Source organism: Cebus imitator, unplaced genomic scaffold (genome assembly GCF_001604975.1).
Source record: "Cebus imitator isolate Cc_AM_T3 unplaced genomic scaffold, Cebus_imitator-1.0 Scaffold541, whole genome shotgun sequence".
NCBI classification, from domain to species: domain Eukaryota; kingdom Metazoa; phylum Chordata; class Mammalia; order Primates; family Cebidae; genus Cebus; species Cebus imitator.
In genome coordinates, this window is record NW_016107856.1 from 267,119 (window position 1) to 292,321 (window position 25,203).

Here is a 25,203-nt window from a genome sequence, read left to right on the forward strand (position 1 = left end):
TCCTGAGAGACTGGGTTCTGCTACCCTCTAGCGGCCAGAAGAAGGACTCTCTCACTCAATCAATCGGGACCTTCAAGCCTTTAGGAATAAACCAGCTGAGAAGGCCTAAAGAGAAATGCCTTTGAAGGTCAGGGGCACAGCTGGCACTAGAACCCAGGTCTCCTATCTCTCGGGCCAGTGCTCAGTCAACTTTCATTCCCCCACCCTCTGACTTTTGCTTCCCCTTTCTAGCCCAGCCCGAGTTAGAAACCCTGAAGCCAAATGATCCCTCCCAGCCCTAGTGGAGCAGCACCTGCACCTCAGATGTCATAACTGCAAATCAGTTCACAGCTGAAATCACAGGGCTTTCTTCTAAGGACCCGACTGCACTCCGCCTTTCTGAGGTTAACAATCTTGCAGGATTCTTCTTGACCTGATACAGCTCCCGTAGCCTTGGTGGTACCACCCGTACGGGTCCGGGTAGCCACCCAGGTGTCCTGTCTCCACGGTAACCGTTGCTTTGCGACCTTAGGTTTGCAGCGGTCGCGCTGCAGCCGCTGCAGTGGTTGCTGAGTGACGGCGAAGAGAAGGCGGGGGCTTGAGGTGGGAACCCCGGCTGGCGTCCAGTAGGGGGAGGTTCCCGGGGAAGACCGCGGAAGACGAGGTGCTTGGCCCGCCATGTAGGGGCGCGTTCCCCGCCGCAGACCCCACCGCCCTCCCTCTCCCCGGGCCGCATGGCGGGGGCGGTGTCCCCGGGTCGGGCCTCGGGCTGGGCCTGGAGACCGGTGGCTCGGGACGCGCTTTTGGCTCGGGCCTTCCATTCATGCACCGAACTGCGGGGACAGTTCTATCTCGTAGGTGGTCTCCTAGCAGGAGGAGCGAGAGAGCCCAGCAGCGACACGGTGGTCTTCGACCCGGCTAGGGGCCAGGCCGTACGATTGGGAGCCCGGGGAACCCCCCCGCGCAGTCACCACGACGCAGCACCCGTGGGCGGGCGTTGGCTCTGCGTGGTGGGCGGCTGGGACGGGTCGCGCCGCCTGGCAACCGTAACCGCGCTGGACACAGAGCGCGGTGTGTGGGAGGCGTGGACAGCGACCCCTGGCGACGGCCCCCCCGCCGGCCTCAGTAGTCACACCTGCACCCGCCTCTCCGACCGAGAGCTGCGGGTGGCTGGCCGGGAGGGCGGTATCCGCACTCAGCGACGCTATGGAAGCATCTATACGTTAAGGCTGGACCCCAACGCCCGCACCTATTGGTATGGCACCCCCTGCCCAAAACTTTTCACTCTTCTTTCATCTACACTCTGGAAAAAACAAAAGCCTGAAAGATTTCTCAGGCAATTTATCCACGTCCTCACCCTAGCACCCTCCTTCCGGGGAAACCCACCATGTTTAAGCTAACTGAGCTCTCTACAATATTACCCTCCCTGTCATCCCACCTACCGCACTGCCCTGTGCCTCCTCTCCTTGGCAAGGGCGGTGGCACTTATATTTTCCAGAAAACACACTCAGGCCTGATTTTCTGGCATGTCCACAGCTACAAGGAAGAAAGCTGCCACACAGCCTCACGCTCAGGTCACTCTGCGGCCCTGCTTCAAATTCCTGGGCCCCATCCAGGTCATCAGCTGTTGCTCTTTGGAGGCTGCAACTTAGCTGAACCAGAAGTAGCTGGGCATTGGAGTCATGGGAAAATCAAGGTATTAGCTCCTCACACATCTTGTTTAGGATGGGAAGAGGCTACAATCGTGGTGGCCGGGTTTCTTTGGACAGTCCTTTCTTTCTCCCCAAGGAGGAACCACCTGTTGCCCCTCATTTGATGGAACAGCTTGCAAGGCTGGTGAGCAGTGGGCAGGGGTCCCAGAAGGGGCCCCAAGGACTACGGCATCACTCATGTTCTGTGGTCGGGCCCTTTGCTGTGCTGTTTGGTGGAGAAACTCTGACCAGAGCTAGAGACACCATCTGCAATGATCTCTACATCTATGATACCCGTGAGAGCCAGACTAACGGTTGAAGGGGGAAAGGTGGGAAGATAGGGGAACCTAAAGACTGCAGAGAGAGGATGGAGTGATGGGGTAGGGAGGAGGAAAAATTAGTTGACAGGAGTTAAAGGAGTACACAGAATATTAAGCATTCAAAGAGGCCTGCAAATCAACTGAGCAGAATAACAATGGGCAAGCCCTTGGTCGTGTTGAGTTCTACAAATCAGAGTGCTACTGCCTCAATAACCGTCTGCCCCTATCCAACAGGCAAGTCTCCTCCTCTGTGGTTCCACTTCCCCTGTGCAGACCGCCGGCTGAAACGCGTGGGCCATCGCACCTGCCTTTGGAATGATCAGCTTTACCTGGTTGGGGGTTTTGGTGAGGATGGCAGGACAGCCAGTCCACAGGTTTTCATCCTGGACCTCTTTATCTGAATAGCGCCAAGACATACTACTAAGCCTCGTTTTGTTTTGTTGCAGACCTATAAAGCATTATCAACAGAGCTATCTGCTTCACTTCAAAGCTTATTAAATTTCAATCTGACAGTCAACATTTGTCTCTGAAATTTGGGGTGGGGGAAGGGCAGTAAATAAGTGGACACATCTTTATTTGCAAGGAAAGGATAAAAATGGGTCCTACTCTAATATTATGAGTCATTAACCTAATGGAAGCGAAAATGACTTATTACATGCCATCCTGTGGCTCATAATGATTTCTACCCCTAAGTGGGAGAAAACTTCAGGCTACAGCTAAGCAATCTGACCAAAACATTTAATTAACAAAAAATATTACAATAGCAGAGAAAATAATAATAATAACAATAAAGAGAAATTAGAAGTGGGAGTCAGGGTAGAAAAAAACGCAAAGGCCTTGGTCCCTAGGAGACCAACACTCCAGCTGAGCTGGCCTTAGCCCCAGCCCCTTCTGAGTTTTCCTTGGCTGCTGGCTTCTCATCTTCTCCCATGAGACGAATGTTGTGCTTTTCCCGGAATTCATTTAGTTCTTTTCCCTTTGCCTGAAGCTGCTGTGTCAGTGTCTCAATGATCTTCTGTATCTAGAGGACAAGTGACAGGGATTATATAAGGAATTCAGAACTCCCTTCCCCCACCTGGAATGGACTGTGGTTGGGGGAAGAATGAACACTTTTAACCTTACCTTTAATGAAGGAGAGGAGCCCAGAAACTAAGATTATTCCCTTCTTAACACAGTGGTTTAGTGGTTTATACACTTTAATGTATTTAGAATCACCAGGGCTCACAGGGCTGCTTTTTTTTTTTTTTTTTTTTGAGATGGAGTCTTGCTCTGTTGCCCAGGCTGGTCTCTGCCGCACGATCTCAGCTCACTGCAACCTTCGACTCCTGGGTTCAAGTGATTCTCCTGCCTCAGCCTCTCAAGTAGCTGGGACTACAGGCACCTGCCACCACGCCCAGCTAATTGTTTAGTTTTAGTGGAGACTGGGTTTCACCATATTGGCCAGGCTAGTCTTAAACTTCTGACCTCAGGTAATCCACCCGCCTTGGCTCCCAAAGTGCTGGGATTACAAGCATGAGCCACTGCGCCCAGCCTATTTTTATTTTTTTAGAGACAAGTTTCCGCTATGTTGTCCAGGCTGGTCTCAAACTCCTGCCTCGGCCTCCCAAAGCACTGGGAATACAGGCATGAGCTTATTTTTAAAATGTCACTTCATGGCACTCCCAAAGGTTCTGATCCAGTGGGTCCAGGAAGCTGAATTTATAAATTACTCCTTCAGGTGATTTTGATGGATGTATCCCTAGACCACACAGTGAGAAATATTAACCCCAATCATCCCACCCCAATTCAGCCAGGTCACAGAGCCCACGGCAGCCAGCGATTCCTCTTGTCTAAGAGTTGGACTTAGCATAGCATAATGAACATAGGCTAATAGGCTATTTTACGCTTTTTTTTTTTTTTTTTTTGATGGAGCGTTTTTTTTTTTTTTTTTTTTTTGAGACGGAGTTTCGCTCTTTTTATTTTTTTTTTTTTTTTTTTGCGCGACAGCGTCTCACTCTGTCACCCAGGCTGGAGTGCAGTGAGGTGATCACAGCTAATTGAAGCCTCAACCTCTTGGGCTCAGGTGAGTAGCTGGGTCTACAGTCACATGCCACCATGCCCAGCTAATTTTTTGTAGTGATGTGGCTTCGCCATGTTGCCCAGGCTGGTCTCGAACTCCTGGACTCATGCAGTCCACCCACCCCCTTGGCCTCCCAAAGTGCTGGGTTTACAGCCACTCCACCTGATCCTATTCAAAGATTCTTGCTCACCTGCTCCTTGTTGTTCTCCAAAGCAGGAAGCACCTCTTTGACAGTTCGCTCCACCAGCACTCCTCCAACCATGCGGTAGCACTTACGAGTTTCATCTACCTCCTTCAGTGTATCGATCACTAGGCTGGGATAGGAGAACAAGGCAGGACCTGAGGATTCAGCCTCACTCTACCACAAATCCCCCTCACGGAGTAGCCCATACAACTGTCCTACTGTTTGCCTCTCCCTGACTTTCTCACCTGTGCTCATTCAACTCCATCTCCAACTCAGCTGCTTTGGATGCCAGGCCCCGCTGTTCCTGCCGAAGGCGGTTAAAGCCAGCAATTACCTAAGGTGAGAGAAGAGATGAAAGAGGGGACAGTGGAAATGGCAAAGGGTCCAGATAGCACATAGGGTGGCAGGCTTTCCAAAGGTGCAGTAGTGGGCACCTACCTTGTAAAAGGAATAGAACCACAAGTGATTTCTACCTAAAATTCTTCTGGAATTCCATTCACCAAGCACGGAGGGCCTACTATTTTTGAGATAGGTGAGGGTCTACTGAGGGATATCACAGAACAGATTTGGCCTCTGGCTCCTTGTAGCTTATAGTTTGATAGGAAATAGGCATTTAATATAATAGGGGTGGAGAGCTACTGGAGTACCTACAGGGGAGCCTAGACTTGCAGACAGGGCTGTCGGGAAAAGCTTTGTAATGAGAAACCCTTGTTTGGGTCTGCTCAGTAGCCTAACCATTGGTGAACCGCCACTCCTTAACTTGGTATGCTTCTTTTGGGGCTACTAACCACAGGACCCCTACCCAGGGTCAGTGACCCACAAAGTCTCTCTACAGGAATTGGAATTCTGTGGACAGACAGACGAGTATAATAGAAGGCAGCTGGAGTTAGCATTCTTATTGGTGCTATAGAGATGACTTTCCATTCCCATTCCTAGATTCCTTAAAGCTGCCCCAGTTCTTGAACTTTATTCAGTCTAGTTATTTAGCCTTTTTCTGGTGTGCAATTCTGTGAAATACCCACTATCATCCAAAAATAGTCCTTAAAAAAAAAGGGGGGGGCTGGGCGGGCATGATGGCTCATGCCTATAATCCCAGCACTTTGGGAGGCTAAGGTGGGTGAATCACAAGGTCAGGAGATTGAGACCATCCTGCCCAACATGGTGAAACTCTGTCTCTACTAATACAAAAAATTAGCCAGGCATGGTGGCACGCGCCTATAGTCCCAACTACTCAGGAGGCGAGGCAGGGGAATCGCTTGAACCTGGAAGGCAGAGGTTGCAGTAGGCCAAGATCACAGCACTGCACTCCAGGCTGGGGACAGAGCGAGACTCCATCTCAAAAAAAAAAAGAAAAGAAAAAAGAAAGTTGACCAGAGATGGTTTCTATAGCCCATACACCCTAACTGATACAGGCTTCCTGACAGATAATTGTCTTAAATGAAGCCTGAAAAATCAGAGGGGGAGGGAGGGTGTTTGGAAAAAAATGAAAAATATGAGGCTCAGAGACCAAGACCAAGTTTCAGGTTCTGCCTCTGCTACTTTTTTGGCTCTATAGTCTGGGACAGACATTTAACCCTATGGTTCTTAACCATGGCTATATGTTAGAATCACCTGAATCATTTTAAAAACATGAATAGTGGAGCCTCAGAACTACTATACAACCACTGGGGGTAAGGCCCAGGCCTCAGTATTTTTAGATCTCCCACATAATTCTAACGTGCAGTGTGAACTGAGAGCTATTGGGTTAACCCCTTTGTCCCATAATTTTCTTACCTGCAAAATGCAGATAATGATACCCACTTCATAAGGTTGTTGTATCATGTGAACCAATGAGTGTGAAATGTCTTTGTGAACAGTGAAGATATTAGTACTATCATGGCCTTCTCTCCAAGTCCAGAACTGCCCCCTTAAGCTCTCCTGGTCATCTGATAACAGTGGACCCAATCCAATCAAACCATTGCCAAATCTCTTACTCGTATTTATAAATATCATCTCCAGTCACACCGCCAGAAACCTTGCCCTAGTAAAGATGATTAACCACTTCATCTTTACTAGTGCCCTTATCTCTTTTTTCCTTTTTTTTTTTTTTTTGAGAAAGGTCTCACTCTATCACCCAAGCTGGAGTGCAATAGCACAATCACAGCTCACTGTAGCCTCAATCTCCCTGGGCTCTGGTGATCTTCCTGCCTCAGCCTCCCAAGCAGCTGGGACCACAGGTGCATACCACCTAATATTTTTGTAGAGACACAGTCTTACTATGTCGCCAAGGCTGGTCTCACACTCCTAGGCTCAAGCGCTCTGCCTGCCTCAGCCTCCCAAAGTGCTGGGATTACAGGCATGAGCCACCATGCCTGGCCTGGCCCCTTATCTCTAGCTCTTCAAGGATCCTCTTCAAGGATCATATACAGCAAATATTATCCAAATGGCTGACCTGTACCACCCCTATATTCTTTCTACTGCCAATAAACCAAGGAATAAAACTTGACCAAGAACCTGTCATTCCAGCAACTTCCTCCTTTCTCCCATCTGTCATCCCTTCATCTCAACTACTTTATCCATTCATTACAACAAATGCTTTGAAAAATCTATCTACAGACTGTTTTTCCTTTACCTTCATTGCCTGTCTCAAAACCATTCCCCATTTATATTAGCTTTTTATCTACTGTTAATATTCCAGATCAAAAAAATTTCATCTAAAAAAACTACAACTAAAGCAGATTCTAGATGTTCCCTTAGCACCCAAATAATCCACTTTTCTGGATGTATGTTGTTAAATACATTAAGGAAATCAGTTTAAGTATCTAAAATTTCTGATGCCCCAACTTTTAACTCCTGGGCTCAAGTGATCCTTCTGCCTCAGTCTCCTGAGTAGCTGGGACTACAGACATGTGCCACCACAGCAGCTATTTTTTTTTTTTTTTTTTTGTAGAGATGGGGTCCTGCCATGTTGCTCAGACTGATCTTGAACTTCTGGCCTCAAGCAATCCTCCCATTTCAGCTTCCCAAACAGCTGGGATTATAGGCAGGAGCCACCATGCCCAGCAGAATTTATTTTCCTTGGTAATTAATACGAATCTATTTTTCTTTCTTTTCTTTTTTTTTTTTTTTGAGACAGAGTCTCGCTCTGTCGCCACCTACTGGGTTCAGGCAATTCTGCTTCAGCCTCCTGAATAGCTGGGACTACAGGTGCCCACCACCATGCTGAGCTAATTTTGTATTTTTAGTAGAGATGGGGTTTCACCATGTTTGCCAGGCTAGTCTCGAACTCCTGACCTCAGGTGATCCACCTGCCTCAGCCTCCCAAAGTGCTGGGATTACAGGCATGAGCCACCATGCCTGGCTGAGATTTTTTCATTCCAAATTTTCTTCAACATTCTTGCTAATAACTAATTTCCTCATTTCATTTTATGAACTTTTAATCAAAAACCAAACTAAAATCTATTTAAACATGTGAGTTATCCAGAGTTATTATGAAAAATTTCAGCCATAAATGCACTTAAAGGAAATATCTCTTAGCAGTTGATATAGTTTATGTGTCCCCTCTAAGTTTCATATTGAAATATAATCCCCTATGTTGGAGGTGGGGGCTGGTGGGAGGTGTTTGGATCATGGGGGTAGATCTCTCATGAATAGCTTGGTTGCCGTCCCCTTGATGATAAGTGAGTTATTGGTCTGAGTTCACACAAGATCTGGTTGTTTAAAAGTGTGACACCTACCCCCGTTTATTCCTCCTGTTCCCACCATGAGACAGCTGCCCTTCCTTTGCCTTTTGCCATGACTGGAAGCTTCCTGAGGCCGCCCCAGAAGCAGTTGCCATGCTTCCTGTATAGACTACACAACCATGAGCCAATTAAACCACTTTTCTTATAAATTAACCCAGTCTCAGGTATTTACAGCAACACAAGAATGGCCTAATACAGCAGCTAACTGCAATTAACTGTAGGCTATGTGCAAAAGAAGCCAGTATTAAGTCATTTCTGGGGTCTGCTAGGTAATGAAAACAAAGGCTATGCTCTATTCCCACATTCTTCCTCTTAAAACACAACTTTTTTCTTTTCTTTTTTTTTTTTTAAATTTAAGGCCAGTGCAGTGTTCAGAAAAACACAACTTTTCTAATAGTCTTCTCCCCTACAGCTAGGACCTAATTATATTTCCTTATTCTCTTTTCAGTTGTCTGGTGTAAGCAGATTGACAGGTCAGTGTTGCTTCTCTCAACCCTATTAAATCATCATCTATATACAAAGTTTTTTTCTTTTCTTTTTTTTCAGACAGGGTCTTACTCTGTTGCCCAGGACGGAGTACAGTGGTGGAATCAAGGCTCACTGCAGCCTTGAACTCCTAGGCTCAAGTGATCCTCTGGCCTCAGCTTCTACAGTAGTTGGGACTACAGGCACCCATCACCACTTCTGGCTAAATTTTTAAACTTATTGTAGTGTTGGGGTCTCACTCTGTTCCCTAGGCTGGAGTGCAATGGCACAATCATGGCTCACTACAGCCTTGAATTCTTGAGCTGAAGCGATCCTCCCACCTCAGCCTCTTGAGTGATGGAACCAGGCATGTGCAACCATGCCCGGCTAATTTTTGTACTTTTTGTTGCCCAGCCTGGTCTTGAACTCCTGAGCTCAAGTGATCATCCTATCCCAGCCTCCCAAAGTGCTAGGATTATAGGCATATTGATACATTTTAAAAATTGTGCTTAACTAATCCATTGTTGTTGGAACATTTAGGTTGTTTCCAGTTTTTCTGTAATAAATAGTACTGATATAAAATGTCTTTGGATAGGCCAGCATGGTGGCTCATGCCTGTAATCCCAGCACTTTGGCAGGCCAAAGCGGATGACTGGAGGTTAGGAGTTCAAGACCAGCCTGACCAACATGGTGAAGCCCTGTCTCTACTAGAAATACAAAAATTAGGCCAGGCACAGCTGCTCACGCCTGTAATCCCAGCACTTTGGGAGGCCAATGCGGGAGGATCACAAGGTCAGGAGTTCGAGACTAGCCTGACCAACACAGTGAAACCCCATCTTTACTAAAAATAGAAAAAAATTAGCTGAGCATGGTGGCGGGTGCCTGTAATCCCAGCTACTCAGGAGGCTGAGGCAGCAGAACACTTGAACCCAGGAGGCAGAGGTTGCAGTGAGCCAAGATCACACCATTGCACTCCAGCCTAGGCAACAGAGTGAGACCCTATCTCGAAATAAAAAAATTTTTTAAAGGCTGAGTATGGTGGTTCACGCCTATAATCCCAGCACTTTGGGAGGCAAGGAGGGCAGATCACCTGAGGTCAGGTGTTCGAGACCAGCCTGACCAACATGGAGGAGCCCTGTCTCTACTAAAAATACAAAATTAGTCAGGCGTGGAGGTGCATACCTATAATCCCAGCTACTTGGGGAGACCGAATCAGGAGAATTGCTTGAACCCGTGAGGCGGAGGTTGCAGTGAGCTGAGATTGCTCCACTGCACTCCAGCCTGGTCAACGATAGTGAAACTCCGTCTCAAAAAGGGAAAAAAAAAAAAAAAAAAAAAAAAAAAAAGCTAGGTGTAGTGGATCACCCCTATCATCCCACCACTTTGGGAGGCCAAGGCCAGCGGATCATTTGAGGTCAGGAGTTCGAGACCAACCTGGCCAACATGGTGAAACCCTGTCTCTACTAAAGAAAATACCAAAAAAATTAGCTGGGCAAGGTGGCACATGCCTGTAATCCCAGCTACTCAGCAGGCTGAAGCAGGAGTATCACTTGAACCCAGGAGGTGGAGGTTGCAGTGAACTGAGATCGTACCACTGCACTCCAGCCTGGGCAATAGAGTGAGACTACTTCTCAAAACAAACAAAACACTTTGGACAAACAGTACGCAATTTACAGCCATTTTTTTTGAATTTCTTGAATCATATTCAAAAGTAAGATCAATGAGTCAAAAGGGCATTAGCATTATTATAGCTTCTATTGCATGTCACTAGAAAGCTCTCCAAGATGACCAGATGAATTTATATTGCTACCAGCAATATCATGATTATCTCCCTTTCCCCAGAGCCCTAATGGTAGCTTTTATTATTTTTTTTTATCTTTTTTTTATTCTTTCAGTCTTCCTAAGGTTCAATTCAGGTATATTTCTTTTTCCTTTTTATCTTATTTTTGTTAATAATTTTTAGAGTTGGAAACTCTGGAGTTACTCTAAAAGTAACTCCAGAAACCTTGGAATCATCCTTGATTTACTATCCACATCAAATTAATTACATCTGTACTGCCATACCCTTCTGATTTCTATACTGCCTCCTGATTTGCCCCCTTTAATCCACTCCCCACACTGCAGCATAAGTAACCAAAAATATAAATCTAACCAATTATTCCTATGCCTAAAACCTTCCGACGCTCACAGGATAAAATCCAAACTCCTCAAAAGTCCCATAAAGACCGGTTCCAGCTTACCTCTCCCAGTCATTCCTTCCACATCTTTCTGCCCAGCCCCACCCCCAAGATGGAGTCTTGCTGTCACCCAGGCTGGAGTGCCGTGGCATGATCTTGGCTCACTGCAACCTCTGCCTCTTAGGTTCAAGTGATTCTCCTGCCTCAGCCTCCCAAGTACTGGGATTACAGGCACATACCACTACACTCGGCTAATTTTTTGTATTTTTAGTAGAGATGGGGTTTCACCATGTTGGCCAGGCTGGCCTCAAACTCTTGACCTCATGATCCCCCTGCCTCAGCCTCCCAAAGTGCTGGGATTACACGTGTGAGCCACTGTGCCCAGCCCCCTCCACATCTTAAGTCAGCACTCAGTGTCCTAAGTCCCTGGTAGTTTCCCTTAACGCTGTCTTCAGGCATCTGCATAGAATCTTCACCCTACCTGCTATGGTTTCCCAAACTTCTCTCATTCAGTTTTTCTCTGCCTGTCTAATTCTGTCTTCAGGTTTCAACTTAGATTCTTCCGGGAAGCAGAAGAATCTGGCCATCTTCCACTCCCATATGTTAACCCTTTCTATGTGCTCACATATAAATCCATATTAGTTAAACTGACAAAATCTTTTCTATTTATATTGTGTTATTTTCCACCATATAGACTGCCTTCTTTTTTTCTTCTTTTGCCTTAACTGTCACATCCAACTGAGACTGCCTTCTATTCTTTATCTTCTTTTAAAATTTTAAATATGCAAAGGCAACCTATTTTAAAATATCCGTTTCTTTCACAGTCCTACTATAATTTGCCTTCCACAGTCTCAACAGTAAAGGAACACCTACTATATGCCAGGCACTGTGCTATACTCTCTGACTTAATTCTAAAAAACAAAAAAGACTGTAAGACCTATACCTTCATAAAACAAACAAACAAAAAAGACCTGTACCTTCAATTTGTAAATGAGGAGACCAAGACTGGTGGGGTGTTGGGTGGTAGTTAAAATAACAGTGTGGGACCAGGTGTGGTGGCTCATGTCTGTAATCCCAGCACTTTAAGAGGCCGAGGTGGGCTGATCACTTGAGCTCAGGAGTTCGAGACCAGCCTGGCCAACATGGTCAAACCCCGTCCCTAATAAAAATATAAAAATTACCCAGGCATGGTGGTGTGTGCCTGTAATCCCAGTTACTTGGGAGGCTGAGGCAGGAGAATCGCTTGAACCTGGGAGGCAGAGGTTGCAGTGGGCCCAGATCATGCCATTGCACTCCAGCCTGGGTGACAGAAGAAGACTGTGTCTCAAAAACACACACACACAAAAAAAACAAATAAAATAGTGTGGGCTGGGTGCAGTAGCTCACACCTGTAATCCCAGAGCCTTGGGAGGCTGAGGCAGGCAGATCACTTGAGCTCAGGAGTTCGAGACCAGCCTGACCAACACGGTGAAACCCCATCCCTACTAAAAATACAAAAAATTAGCCAGGCATGGTGGCTCATGCCTGTAGTCCCAGCTACTTGGGAGGCTGAGGCAGAAGAACTGCTTGCACCTGGGAGGCAGGGGTTGCAGTGAGCCTAACACGCCACTGCACTCCAGCCTGGGTGACAGAGCAAGGCTCCATCTCAAAAAATAAAAAAGTAGCCGGGCACGGTGGCTCAAGCCTGTAATCCCAGCACTTTGGGAGGCCGAGGCGGGTGGATCACGAGGTCAAGAGATCAAGACCATCCTGGTCAACATGGTGAAACGCTGTCTCTACTAAAACTACAAAAGATTAGCTGGGCATGGTGGCGCGTGCCTGTAGTCCCAGCTACTCAGGAGGCTGAGGCAGGAGAATTGCCTGAACCCAGAAGGCAGAGGTTGCGGTGAGCCGAGATCGCGCCATTGCACTCCAGCCTGGGTAACAAGAGCGAAACTCCGTCTCAAAAAAAAAATAAAAATAAAAAATAAAATAAAAAAGTAAAATAACCTAGTGTTGCAGAAATCAGACCTGTACCCAGGTTTGTCTAACTCTAAAAATCTATCTCTGTTAATATATTATTCCCAGCTCATCATATATTCATTTCTTTTTCTTTTTTTGAGACAGTCTCGCTCTGTTGCCCTGGCTGGAGTGCAATGGCATTATCTCCGCTCACTGCAACCTCCACCTCCCTGGTTCAAGCAATTCTCCTGCCTCAGCCTCCCAAGTAGCTGGGATTACAGGTGTATACCACCAGGCCCAGCTAATTTTTTTCTATTTATAGTAGAGACGGGGTTTCACCACGTTGGCCAGGATGGTCTTGGACTCCTGACCTCAGGCAATCCACCCACCTCAGCCTCCCAAAGTGCTGGGATTACAGCCGTGAGCCACCACGCCCAGCCTCGTATATTAATTTCTTATAAAAGCAAATTTATTTCCATTTGATTTCTATTCCTGTTTTCCTTTTTGTTTACCATAAAGTTTTGACAATTTTAGGAAAAAAATCTATAATCATTACCTTTCTCTCCAAAATGTCCTTGGGTCTTCTGACATGACATTTACTCTTACTGGGTTCAATGGAAGAATGGAAGAGGTAGAGAATTATGATCGGATGCACCTGGAAAAGCATGATCTGGAATACTGCTCCACAAATTACCTTCTTTTCAGTTCAGTGCCCCCTTTTCTGATGAACATACTCAACTCTCTGTCAAAGAAAACTTTTTTGACCTTATTACTCCATCAAATATTAGTACTCATCCCTTTTCATGAAATTTTTGTTTATTTCTTTGTAGAGATAGAGGTCTTACTATGTTGCCCAGGCTGGTTTTAAACTCGTGGCTTCAAACGATCCTCCTGCCTCAGCCTCCCCAAGTACTGGGATCCAAGTGGCAACATAGTAAAGTGAAAAGAACCCAAACTTTCGATTCTGATCTGGGTTGAAATCCCAGTTTTGCCATTTACTTGCTATATGACTGAGTTACTTAACTTTTCTTGCTTCCTCATTTGTAAAATGGACCTAATATACCACAGGGTTTCTCAACATTGTCACTACTGACATGTTAGGCCAAATCCTTCTTTGCTATGAGGGCTGTCTCAGGCACTATAGGACGTTTAACAACATCCTGGACTGTACCCATGAAAAGCCAGTAGTAACCCCTTTTACATGTGACAACCAAAAGTGCCTCCAGACATTGCCAAATGTCTCCTACGAAAAAATCGTGCCAGTTGGGAACCACTGCTATAGGGTAGCAATGAGAACTAAACTGAGATAATAGGTCAAGTGCCCGATACAATGTACATCTTCAGCTCCCCTTTTGTTTCCAGGTCCCTTCAGTTCTCCTTCCTATCTCAGGCCTCCTTTCTCTTTTCTGAAAGTTTTTCCTCTTTCACTCCTACAAGGGAGACATGACCTAAGATTCTATTCATAGTACTTCTTCATCACCTATATTATTTTTGAAATTATTTTTATTTATTCATAATCATTCACATTTTCATGGTATACATGATAATTTGATACATTCATATAATCAAATCAGGGTAACCTATACTATTTTAAGTGGCATTCTTAGCTACTTCTATAGTTCCAACAATTGCCTTTTCTAATTGCCTGCAAAACCAGGCCTTTTCAGAAATTCTAGTCCTACATATTTACAAGTCAGAGGAAGGAGCTTTTTTGTGTCTGACAGAAATGGCTCAAAGTCTGATCATGACAAGTTATTTCTTTTCTGTTTCTTCACCAATAAAATACAGATAACACCTGCCTCACAGAATGCCATAAGGATTACTTCTTTTCTGAATGTTTTTTTCACCAATAAAATACAGATAATACCTGTCTCACAGAATGCCATAAGGATTAAGTAATTACATCAAGAACTTAGGACAGTATCTATCATATAACAGGTTTTCAATAAATAGTAGCTGCTATCATTACAGGTCATCTCCACCTAAATGTCCCATGGATACCTTAAACTCATGTCATTCAAAGCTGAAGTGATCTTCTGATTTCTATTTCTGCTACTGATACGACTCTAGCCCACCTGGTAGGAAACCCTAGTTTCATCTTTTGTTTTGTTTTTAAAGATGGGGTCTCCCTATGCTGATCAGACTGGTGAGCAGGGGCTATTCACAGGCATAATTATAGCATACTATAGCTTCAAGCTTCCAGCCCCAAGTGATCTTCCTGTCTCAGCTTCCTGAGTAGGTGAGACTACAGGCACTTGCCACCATACCCAGGTTCATCTTTGAACTTACCATAATCCCATCAACTGCCAAATGTATTGCACTTACTTCAGCAATTTTTCTTAGGCTCACTGACATCACCCTAGTTCAATCTTCATTACCCTCTTATCTGAGCTACTGCAACAGTCTTCCCCCCCCTTTTTTTTTTTTTTTTTTTTTTTTTTTTTTGAGAGGAGTCTTGCTCTGTTTCCCAGACTAGAGTGTAATGTTTTTGCACTGTGTCTCAAAAACACAAAACAAAACAAAATAACAGTGTGGGCAGGACACAGTAGCTCACACCTGTAATCCCAGCACCTTGGGAGGCTGAGGCAGGTAAATCACTTGAGCTCAGGAGTTCAAGACCAGCCTGGCCAATATGGTGAAACCCCATCTCCACTAAAAATACAAAAAATTAGCTGGGCGCGGTGGCTCACGCCTGTAATCCCAGCACTCTGGGAGGCCAAGAGAGGCAGATCACCTAAGATCAGGAGTTCAAGACCAGCCTGGCCAACATGGCAAAACCCCATCTCTACTAAAAATACAAAAATCAGCTAGGTGTGGTGGCAACTGCCTGTAATCCAGGCTACTCCAGAGGCTGAGGCAGGAGAATTGCCTGAACCCAGGAGGCAAAGGTTGCAGTGAGCCGAGATCACATCATTGCACTCCAGCTGGGCAACAGGAGCAAAACTCTGCCTCAAAAAAAAAAAAAAGATAAAGGAAGGGGGAAAATCTCTCAAAGGATATACTCCAAAATGGCAAGAATAATTATCTCTGGATGGCTGGATTATGGGCAATTTACTTCCTGGTTTGAACATTTTCCTGTGTTTTCTATAGTTCCAACAATAAACATTTTATATAAGTTAAATAATTAATACCATATATCCTTCTGTGACTTCCTCACTGCTTATGTAAAAAAGTCACAAATTTTTTGCTATGCACTCAAATACCTCTACGGCTTTACTCAACTACTCTCCTCTTATCATATTCCCTATTTTCTATTCTCACTGTCACCTGTTCAAAGCCATCCACTCCTTCAGGTTTCGGCTCAAATATCTCTAATATAATCATGCTATAAGTGGAAAAAATAGGTCCGCCTGATTCTTAAGTTCTTCATTTAAAAATCCTGCTCTTCCAGTTACTGACTTTGGGCAAGTTAACTAAAGCTTCTGAAATTCAAATATCCTCACCTATAAATGGAGGACAATACAACCTTCTTCAAATGTCAGTAATTAAATAACAGAAGGTAGGCCTGAGCAGTGGCTCAGCTCACACCTGTAATCCTAGCACTCTGGGAAGTCGAGGCAGGTGGACTGCTTGAGCCCAGGAGTTCAAGACCAACCTGGGCAACATGGCAAAACTCCATCTCTACAAGAAATACAAAAATTAGCTGGATAGGGTGCCATACCCCTGTAGTCCCAGTAACTTGGGAGGCTGAGGTAGGAGGATCACCTGAGCCTCAGGAGTTTGAGGCTGCAGTAAGCCGTGATCACACCACTGCACTCCAGCCTTGGCAACAGAATGAGACCCTGTCTCAATCAGTAACAGAAGGTAAAACAAGTAAAGTGCCTAACACAATGTGTTACTTGCTTCCATCTTGCATGTAAGGGACATACATGGCTCAAATTTGCAGCAGTGATATATCTTGTAATGTTTTACCCAGTGTTCTCTCCAGAATAAACAAAACCCAGAGAATGTTAATGAAGGAACAGCTTCAAAACTCAATTATCATAGTTCCTTGGTTTCCTTTGAGGGAAGTTTGAGGGCTTCTCTTTAGCGCCACTAAAATGGTGGTTCTACACTTGTTCTATTTTGTCACTCTCTGTACAAACTAGAAAGAATGATCATTTTTATCCACCACAACCATGGCTTTATCATCCATAAACACAACTCTCAAATTTGTATCTCCAACTCAGATTTCTTTCTGTATCTCAAGATTTAAAAATCAAACTGTTCTGCCGGGCGCGGTGGCTCACGCCTGTAATCCCAGCACTTTGGGAGGCCGAGGCGGGTGGATCACGAGGTCAAGAGATCGAGACCATCCTGGTCAACATGGTGAAACCCCGTCTCTACTAAAAATACAAAACATTAGCTGGGCATGGTGGCACGTGCCTGTAATCCCAGCTACTCAGGAGGTTGAGGCAGGAGAATTGCCTGAACCCAGGAGGCGGAGGTTGTGGTAAGCCGAGATCGCGCCATTGCACTCCAGCCTGGGTAACGAGAGTGAAACTCCATCTCAAAAAAAAAAAAAAAATCAAACTGTTTACTGAATGTTTAACCTGGATGTCCCACAAGAAACCTAAACTCAAAATCCTAAAATAAATTTATATTTTTCCCAAAATTGTCTGTCTTCCTACATTCCCTATAGTATCAAAGACAAAAACCTGAGAGACATCTTGTATTCCTCTTTTATCCCCTTTTCTCCATATTCAAATTGTGTAATCTAACGCAAACATTTAGAACCACCTGCATCCCAAACATGCCAGGCAGTTTCACGCTTTAGTGTTTTGGAACACATTATTCCCTCTACCTAGAAAATCTTCCACTTCCTTCTTTGCTTGACTAACTTTTCTCATCCTTTAGAACTGAGCTGAAGGATTTTCTCTAGAAAGCAAAAGCATTTACTAAACACACACTATATTCTAATCACTATGCAAAACACTTTGCATGTGATTTGTTTTCTCTAGAAAACAAAAGCATTTACTAAACACACACTATGTTCTAGTCACTGCGCAAAACACTCTGCATGTATTGTCTTGCCTAATACTCTAAATACAGTCATGAGGTAGGTACTGTTACGTTTCTACAGATGGGGGAGGCCAAGATGTAACTTAGGGGAGGTCATATATAAATAGTAAATGGTAGAAATGAAATTCAAACTTAGGTCTGTCTGACCCTAGTGCATAAGAATGCTCTGCCGTCCTACTATACCACAGCTTCCCTTTTCCAGCTCCTGCCCACAGTCCTACAACCTCATGATTAGTTAGGGGTCTCTCCTCTAGCTGCCATAATGAAGGGATTGTGTAGCACACTATAAATCTTTATTGTTTGATTCATCTTTTCTCAAATGAGTCTGTGAGTAAAGCGATTTGAAGACAAAGTCGATTTCATTTACAATAATCTCTCATTATCCAGAGTTATCTAATGTCTGAAAATAAACGGAAAATTCCAGAAATAAACAATTCATAAGGTTGTTTATTTTGTTTTTTGTTTTGAGACAGAGTCTCACTCTGTTGCCCAGGCTGGAGTGCAACGGTGCAATCCCGGCTAACTGCAACCTCCATCTCCTGGGTTCAAGTGATTCTCCTGCCTCAGCCTTTTGAGAAGCTAGGATTACAGGTGCCCAACACCAGGACTGGCTAATTTTTGTATTTTTAGTAGAGACCCGGTTTCACCATGTTGGCCAGGGTGGTCTTGAACTCCTGACCTCAGGTGATCTGCCCACCGTGGCCTCCCAAAGTGCTGGGATTACAGGCATGAGCCATGGCAACCAGCCAATAATTCATAAGTTTTAAGTTGCGTGCTGTTATGAAAACAGCGTGATGAAATCTCAAGCCATCCCGCTCATGATGTGAATCATCCTTTTGCCCAGCCTATCCATGCTATATATGCTACCTGCCCTTTAGTCATCAACTTCTCCTGCTCAATATCATCACGGCTCAATGATCTGAGATCACCTAAAGCAGATGATTCTCCTTCTGACTTATCGTCAGTAGTGGCCTAAGGCTACATCACAATGCTGTCATTCACCTCATCTCATCTCATCAGAAAGGCACTTTTTCATCTCACATCATCACAAGAAGGGTTAGTACGGTACAATAAAATATTTTGAAAGAGAGAGACCATATTCATGTAATCTTTATTATAGTATATTGTTAGAACTGTTCTATTTTATTAGCTACTGTACCTATTACATAAATTAGACTTTATCATAGGTATGAGAAAAAACATAGGGTTCAATACTAACCCAGGTTTCAGGCATCTACTGGGGTCTTGGAACATGTCCCCCTCAGATAAGGGGGAACTACTGTAACTGTATTGCCATACCCAGCAGAGCGCCTGACACATGGTACCCTTAAAAAGTATTGCAGGTAGCTGGGCAAGGTGACTCACATCTGTAATCCCAACACTTTGGGAGACCAAGGCAGGTGGATCACCTGAGGCCAGGAGTTCAAGACCAGCCCGAGCAACAAAGTGAAACTCCCCCCATCTCTACCAAAAAAAATTTTTTTAATTAGCCACTCAAAATGTTTTATGCCATTAGTCCCAGCTACTCAGGAAACTGAGTCAGGAGGATGGCTTCATCACCCAGGGATTTCAAGGCTGCAGAGAACTATCATCACGCCACTGCACTTAGCTGGGGCAACGTGCCTTTAATCCCAGCAACTCGAGAGGCTAAGGCAGGAGAATTGCTTGAATCCGGGAGGTGGAGGCTGCGGTGAGCCAAGATCGCGCAACTGTACTCCTCCCTGGACGACAGAGCGAGACTCTGTCTCAAAAAATAAAAATCTTTACGTTGATATCTATGTCTGTATTAACTGTTCAACGAAACCTGATAAATGAACCTATGATTAAATAGCTGTAGGCTGGGCACGGTGGCTCATGCCTGTAATACCAGCATTTTGGGAGGCCAAGGCGGGCGAATGACGAGGTCAGGAGTTCGAGACCAGTCTGGACAATAAGGTGCAACCCCGTCTCCACTAAAAATACAAAACTAGCCGGACGCGATGGCCCCCGCCTGTGGTCCCAGCTACTCGGGAGGCTGAGGCAGAAGAATCGCTTGAACCCGGGAGGCGGAGGTTGCAGTGAGCCGAGATCGCGCCACTGCACTCCAGCCTGGGAAACAGAGCAAGACTCTGTCTCAAAAAAAAATAGCTGTTTTTTCATTTTTATTGTGTAGATTTCCTCCCACTCCTATTTTTCCACTTGGCAAAACACTGTTCTCAAGCCACAAGGGCTTTGTGATTAACTTATTAAACGTTTCCCGAAGCTAGGCACTGGGGAAAATGCAAACTGGGATTAGAAAGGGGTTTCTAGTTTCTAAAGAAATTCGATCTAGTACCGAACTCTCGAATCCATATAGTATGGAACACTAGGCTGTTCGAGTATTTGAGTCACGTGGCTCTGCAGCGTGACGGCGATTGTCAAAGTGGGTTCAGGATCACGTAACAGACTACAAAACCAGCCCCTTAACTAATCCTCTGGGGGGTTACTTTCGAGCAGTCTTGCCCAGACATAACCTGTTTGGAGGTGCTGAGGAGAGATAGAGAATGCAGCGAACCATCTCTCCTCAGACCTGTGCGTCTTCCCAGACGCTGCAGGTCAGGGCTTTCCCCTGCCCCAGGCTCACCCAACACCCCAGGGAGGCGTGGCTCTCACCTGCCCAACCGTCTACCTCTCCGAAGGGGCTCGACTAGCTTCTCCAGGGACCCTTCCCTCTCCGGGTGTCACGCGCATGTGGTACTGGAGTAAAGGCCCACACAAGCCACAGGCTCCCCCTTCTCGCAAGTACTCCAGACCCAGATGGGGACCCTCCTTCGCGCTCTTCACTCCTCACCTGTTCTGCGGACACCGCCCCCTTCCCCGCGCCGCTCCCGCTGCTCTTGCCTGAGCGACCGCTGTTCTCCGCCATCTTCGTCGCCTGCTGGGTTTCCGGCCGGCGCAGCTCAGCCCCCGCCTTGCGTCACGTCCGGCCTGCGAGTTACCGCCCACTCGCCCCGGCGCCTCTGGCTCCAGGCCGCCCTCCGGATCGGCTCGGATCCTGCGAATGGTTTTGGCAGTATCTTCATGTAGGACCTACTCCCTAACCCGTCGGTCGCAGGGAATCCCACTTGCGGTGCTTTAACCTGTGCAACAGAGATGCTGCCCCAGGGAGAGGCGGGGAGGGATGGGCCAACTGGAGCGGGGGGTGGAGAGCGGGGCGCGGCGTGGGGCCTGGGTTCCTTTGCCCCTTGCCCACCTTGGAGGGGAGGGAGTCGAGGTAGGGTGAACTTCCTCCTGAGAGATTCTGGTGAAAGGGGAAATACGCGTTGAGTCAGTAAATCTGTGCAAGTGCACAGTCAAGAAAAGAGTCTTGGGAAAACCAAGGATAGTTCCCGGAGATGACTTTGGACTGTGGAAACGTTTGTCAGAGGAAAAGGGCTTCAGTTTAATGTGAGATCATTGGAAGTTGATCTGTTCAGGCGGCGAGCAGAGCCCCTTCCTCCATCTTTCCACTGTAGGATCTCGTCCCTTAGCCCATAATTACTTACAGAAGTAAAAAGCGTTTTGAAGACCAGAAGGTTTTTACTGGCAGGGCCCTGATTCGGGCTCACAGTATAAAGAGAAGTCAGAGAATCCAGGAAATTTATTGCTTGAGGAAGGGATTGGTGTCCTCGTTTCTCACCTTCCTCAGGCTGGGCTTCCTCACCAGGCCTCTTCACCGACTCCTGTCCCTTCTGTGTCCCGGACTCCGGATACCTCGACTCTCAGTACTTTGTGCTCAGCCCAGGTAAAACGTTTTGCTGTGTCCTCAGTGCCTGGCACTTAGATGCTCAGTTCGTTAAATGGATAATGGGAGACACAGGACTGTCAACTATCCACATTTGATTGGTAAGCCCTACTAGCCCAGGGTCAACGTGGCCTGTAATAGCAGGATCAAAAGGAAGTCCAGCTTTCCTCCCTTGCACCCCTTAGCATTAATTTTGTTTCCCTATGCACTGAAATTTGAGAATCCTGCCTATGCTATTCACAGGCCCAGAGCCATGGCTACCTCCTCTTCCTCCTGCAAACTGCCCCTCGTGGCTGTGTGCCAGGTAACATCAACGCCAGACAAGCAACAGAACTTTAAAACATGTGCTGAGCTGGTTCGAGAGGCTGCCAGACTGGGTGCCTGCCTGGCTTTCCTGCCTGAAGCATTTGACTTCATTGCACGGGACCCTGCAGAGACGCTACGCCTGTCTGAACCACTGGGTGGGAAACTTTTGGAAGAATACACCCAGCTTGCCAGGTATCAGGGAATGAGGGAGGGAGAGGTAGAATCTTTGTTGGGCAGTGTCCCTAGATTGCCAAATATGAGGGTACAGCCTTGAGAAGTCAGTGAAGAGTTGTCAGTGTCCCCTCCCCCCAGGGAATGTGGACTCTGGCTGTCCTTGGGTGGCTTCCATGAGCGTGGCCAAGACTGGGAGCAGACTCAGAAAATCTACAATTGTCATGTGCTGCTGAATAGCAAAGGTGAGACTTTATAACCCTTTAGCCTGCCTCTTCCACCAAACTTAGATTCTCCAGAATTGTTTCTCAACTCTATTTCCTTGACCCTAGGATTTAGGGGTGTTACTTCTGTTCCTAGCCTATAAACTGTCTACTCCTTGGGAAGAGTAAGCAAGGCTTCTAGAACACGGACACTGAATATTCCTTCTTACTCTAGGGGCAGTAGTGGCCACTTACAGGAAGACACATCTATGTGATGTAGAGATTCCAGGGCAGGGGCCTATGTGTGAAAGCAACTCTACCATCCCTGGGCCCAGTCTTGAGTCGCCTGTCAGCACACCAGCAGGCAAGGTGGGAGTTGTGAGAGGGTGCGGGAGGGGAACTGGAATACTTTGAATTGGTAGTAGAGAATAGAAAGTCCTAAGGAGGGGGGTAATGAAAGTATGACTAGATGCTGTAACGAACAGGGCAGGAAGACTAAGTAGGCTATTTTTCATTCCAGATTGGTCTAGCTGTCTGCTATGACATGCGGTTCCCTGAACTCTCTCTGGCATTGGCTCAAGCTGGAGCAGAGATACTTACCTATCCTTCAGCTTTTGGATCTGTTACAGGACCAGCCCACTGGGAGGTAAGATGGCGCCTTTTTAAAACGTAAGGGCCTTTTCTTAACCTCAGCCTCCTCCCTTGGCCCCACCAGTTAAATTCCTTCCCCTTTCCACCTAGTAGGAAAACTCATTCCCCAGATAATTCTCTTACAGAATAGTTAAAATAGTAAAATCATTCCTAGGCAATTATCAAAAGTCACAATAGGTAGATTGGTTTGTAGTGTCCCTTGTCACTTCCCCACTATTTGCTACATGTACTTAACTGAACACACATCTCATCCCCAGGTGTTGCTGCGGGCCCGTGCCATTGAAACCCAGTGCTATGTAGTGGCAGCAGCACAGTGTGGACGCCACCATGAGAAACGAGCAAGTTATGGCCACAGCATGGTGGTAGACCCCTGGGGAACGGTGGTGGCCCGCTGCTCTGAAGGCCCAGGGCTCTGCCTTGCCCGAATTGACCTCAACTATCTACGACAGTTGCGCCAACACCTGCCTGTGTTCCAGCACCGCAGGCCTGACCTCTATGGTAATCTGGGTCACCCACTGTCTTAAGACTCGACTTCTAAGTTGAGACCCCCCCCCCATCGTGAGCCAGTGTTCATGTGACTTGGAGGCAGGACCCAGGCACAGCTCCCCTCAATTGGAGAACCGTGACTTTCTTGATGGAACACAGGCTTGGCTTCTTGGGAAAGCAGCTTTCACCTGAGGTCAGACTTCAGTTTCAGAAAGGTGGCATTTTATATAGTCATTGTTTATTTCATGAAAACTGAAGTTATGCTGAGGGCTGAGCAGCACTGGCATTGAAAAATATAATCATCATAAAGTCTGTGTCTGGACATCTCCTTTGGGAGCTACAAGGGGAGTTGGTATTGTAGTAGCTGGACTGGGCTCCAGTTCTAGACCTCCTGGCTCATTCAACATGCCTCCCTACCTAAATAAAAGTGCAACACTCAGTGCATGTCCCAGCCCCATTCTCCCAAGCATGGGAGTGAGCACAGGAGTGGAGGGGAAGGAAAAAGGAATTACTTCACTTTCACCTATGATGCCCTTTGCCCAGGCCAGAAGAAAGCAAAGGGGAAAAGGGCTGCAGGGTACATTATTTATTTTCACTTGAACATGGAAAGAAAGTGTCACACTCCCCCTTCCCCTTTACAGGGGGAGTGCATTTTAATCAGCAACCTCTTCTCCATCCACCCTGTGTATGTGCATACACATACGCCACCACAGTTGGGAGGCGTGACTAGGCTGATCCAGTCCTCTTATCTATTCCTCCCTTGAAGAGGGTTTGAGAAATGCGAAAAAGGAAAGAGCCACATCAGGCAGAGGTTTCAGCCATGGAATGGAGGAAAGAAGGCAGAGAGGAGCAGCACCAGAGGCCAGGAGAGAGTGGAAAGGGCCACAGCTTCTTTGTTTTAAAAAAATTCTATAATTCGGAAGAGGGTGGCGATTAATTTTCAAAATACACTTCAGAGTCCCACCTTCCATATAGCTCCCTTACTCACAGCCCTTTGGTTTTTTTTTTTTAGACAAAATTTAAGAGCTCTCATAAAGCCAGAAGTATTGATAACCCCTTAGTGCACCCAAAAGCAGTGTTCACATCAATCCCTTACAAAGACTGTGTTCTGTAGACTTTGTTTCTCCCTATACATTTGTCTTACGGCTCAGTGGTAAGGTAGCTGTAGAGACACACGTTGAGGGGTAAATGGAAAAGGGAAACAAAGGGGAAGCCCAGGCACATGGGTGCAGGGAGGGGTGGGGAACACCACTTCCACTTTCCTTTGTCTTTTTCTTTTTAAAAAAAAAAAAAAAAAAGGGCAGGGGTGTCATTGGTTGGAAGGGTAGAGAACAAACCCCAGAACAGTGTAAGCTCCAGAGGTGGGTGATGGGAACACTCCCCAAAGAAGTGAGAAGAGGGAAAAGGTCAGGGCAATGCTTGCAGCATCAAGTTCCTCAGGAGTTTCTGTCGGCCCAGCTCATAGTCCTCCTCATCTACATTTACCAGCAGCTTGATGGCTTCATGGCCCACAGCTTGCTTGAGGGAGTCTGTGATGAAGACACCTTTAAGTGCCTCTAATAAAGAGCCATTGATGTAGTCGCGCCAGAATGCGTCGAGGTAGGTGAGCTCAGAGAACTTGATGTCACAGATGATGGAGCCCAGGTCCCGGGACTTGAGGATGGTGTTGGCCTGGTTAAAGCGCTCAAACTGGCGCTCAAGTGGGTCCTGCTTGTTAGAGAAGACGTTGCCCTGCAGAGCAGTCTCATGCTGGCAGTACTCAGCCCGAACCCGCAGTCTGATGTCTGTTAGAAAGAGAAGATACCGAGCAGAAGAGGTTACAGTGAGGGATGAGTTTACAACCCAAGCTTGAAAACTGAAAAGCACGGCAGAATAAAGTAGGCAACATCACCTGACAGCTTCTCTACCTCTTCCCCAGGACTAGTTCTATGTATCTCTAAAATCCTTGCCTGACTACAGGAGGTTGCCTTAAATGGAACATGCCCAGGTCAGCACTGCTCCCATTACTCACAAGCAGCAACTTGCTTATAGGAGATTATTTTGCTAATTACCAGGCACAGAAGTTCATTTTAATATTCTCATCCTTAAAAAAAAAAAAAAAAAAA

General features: G+C 46.2%; 5 protein-coding genes across 14 annotated transcripts in view; 2 read left to right on the forward strand and 3 right to left on the reverse strand.

Moving 5' to 3' along the window:
• NECTIN4 (nectin cell adhesion molecule 4) overlaps positions 1-734 on the reverse strand; it is a 27,170-nt gene extending 26,436 nt beyond the window's left edge. For all 4 annotated transcript variants that reach the window (XM_017515057.2, XM_037733637.1, XM_017515056.2 and 1 more), the window contains exon 1: positions 413-734. In XM_017515057.2, coding sequence (XP_017370546.2) covers positions 413-715 — 303 coding nt within the window. In that variant the 5' untranslated portion in view covers positions 716-734. The remainder of the gene's footprint in view (positions 1-412) is intronic.
• Positions 544-2,507, forward strand: KLHDC9 (kelch domain containing 9). 2 transcript variants are annotated; one of them, XM_017515063.2, is made up of 4 exons: positions 544-1,234; positions 1,516-1,675; positions 1,768-1,966; positions 2,225-2,507. In XM_017515063.2, the coding sequence occupies exons 1-4, from the start codon at positions 714-716 to the stop codon at positions 2,389-2,391; spliced, it is 1,047 nt and encodes a 348-aa protein (XP_017370552.1). In that variant the 5' UTR covers positions 544-713; the 3' UTR covers positions 2,392-2,507. The 2 variants fall into 2 exon arrangements, with proteins under 2 accessions (XP_017370552.1, XP_017370553.1); XM_017515064.1 differs by lacking the exon at positions 2,225-2,507 and having other exon boundaries at positions 573-1,234; positions 1,749-1,928.
• A 207-nt stretch (positions 2,508-2,714) lies between these two features.
• On the reverse strand, positions 2,715-20,501 carry PFDN2 (prefoldin subunit 2). Its single transcript, XM_017515074.2, has 4 exons — positions 20,349-20,501; positions 4,479-4,567; positions 4,240-4,363; positions 2,715-3,011 (listed from the first exon to the last, which is right to left on the reverse strand). Exons 1-4 carry the CDS (start codon positions 20,421-20,423, stop codon positions 2,835-2,837), a joined length of 465 nt encoding a protein of 154 aa, XP_017370563.1. The 5' UTR covers positions 20,424-20,501; the 3' UTR covers positions 2,715-2,834.
• Positions 20,474-23,412, forward strand: NIT1 (nitrilase 1). Of its 2 annotated transcripts, none has more exons than XM_017515065.2 (7): positions 20,474-20,580; positions 21,186-21,281; positions 21,525-21,779; positions 21,900-22,003; positions 22,197-22,330; positions 22,482-22,607; positions 22,870-23,412. In XM_017515065.2, coding segments are annotated over exons 1-7 (984 nt in total). In that variant the 5' UTR covers positions 20,474-20,578; the 3' UTR covers positions 23,137-23,412. The 2 variants fall into 2 exon arrangements, with proteins under 2 accessions (XP_017370554.1, XP_037589572.1); XM_037733644.1 differs by having other exon boundaries at positions 20,496-20,580; positions 21,204-21,281.
• DEDD (death effector domain containing) overlaps positions 23,319-25,203 on the reverse strand; it is a 12,592-nt gene continuing 10,707 nt past the window's right edge. For 3 of the 5 annotated variants that reach the window (XM_017515067.2, XM_017515069.2, XM_037733645.1), the window contains one exon: positions 23,319-24,882. In XM_017515067.2, coding sequence (XP_017370556.1) covers positions 24,506-24,882 — 377 coding nt within the window. In that variant the 3' untranslated portion in view covers positions 23,319-24,505. The remainder of the gene's footprint in view (positions 24,883-25,203) is intronic. The other 2 variants (XM_017515066.2, XM_037733646.1) reach the window with 1 other exon arrangement.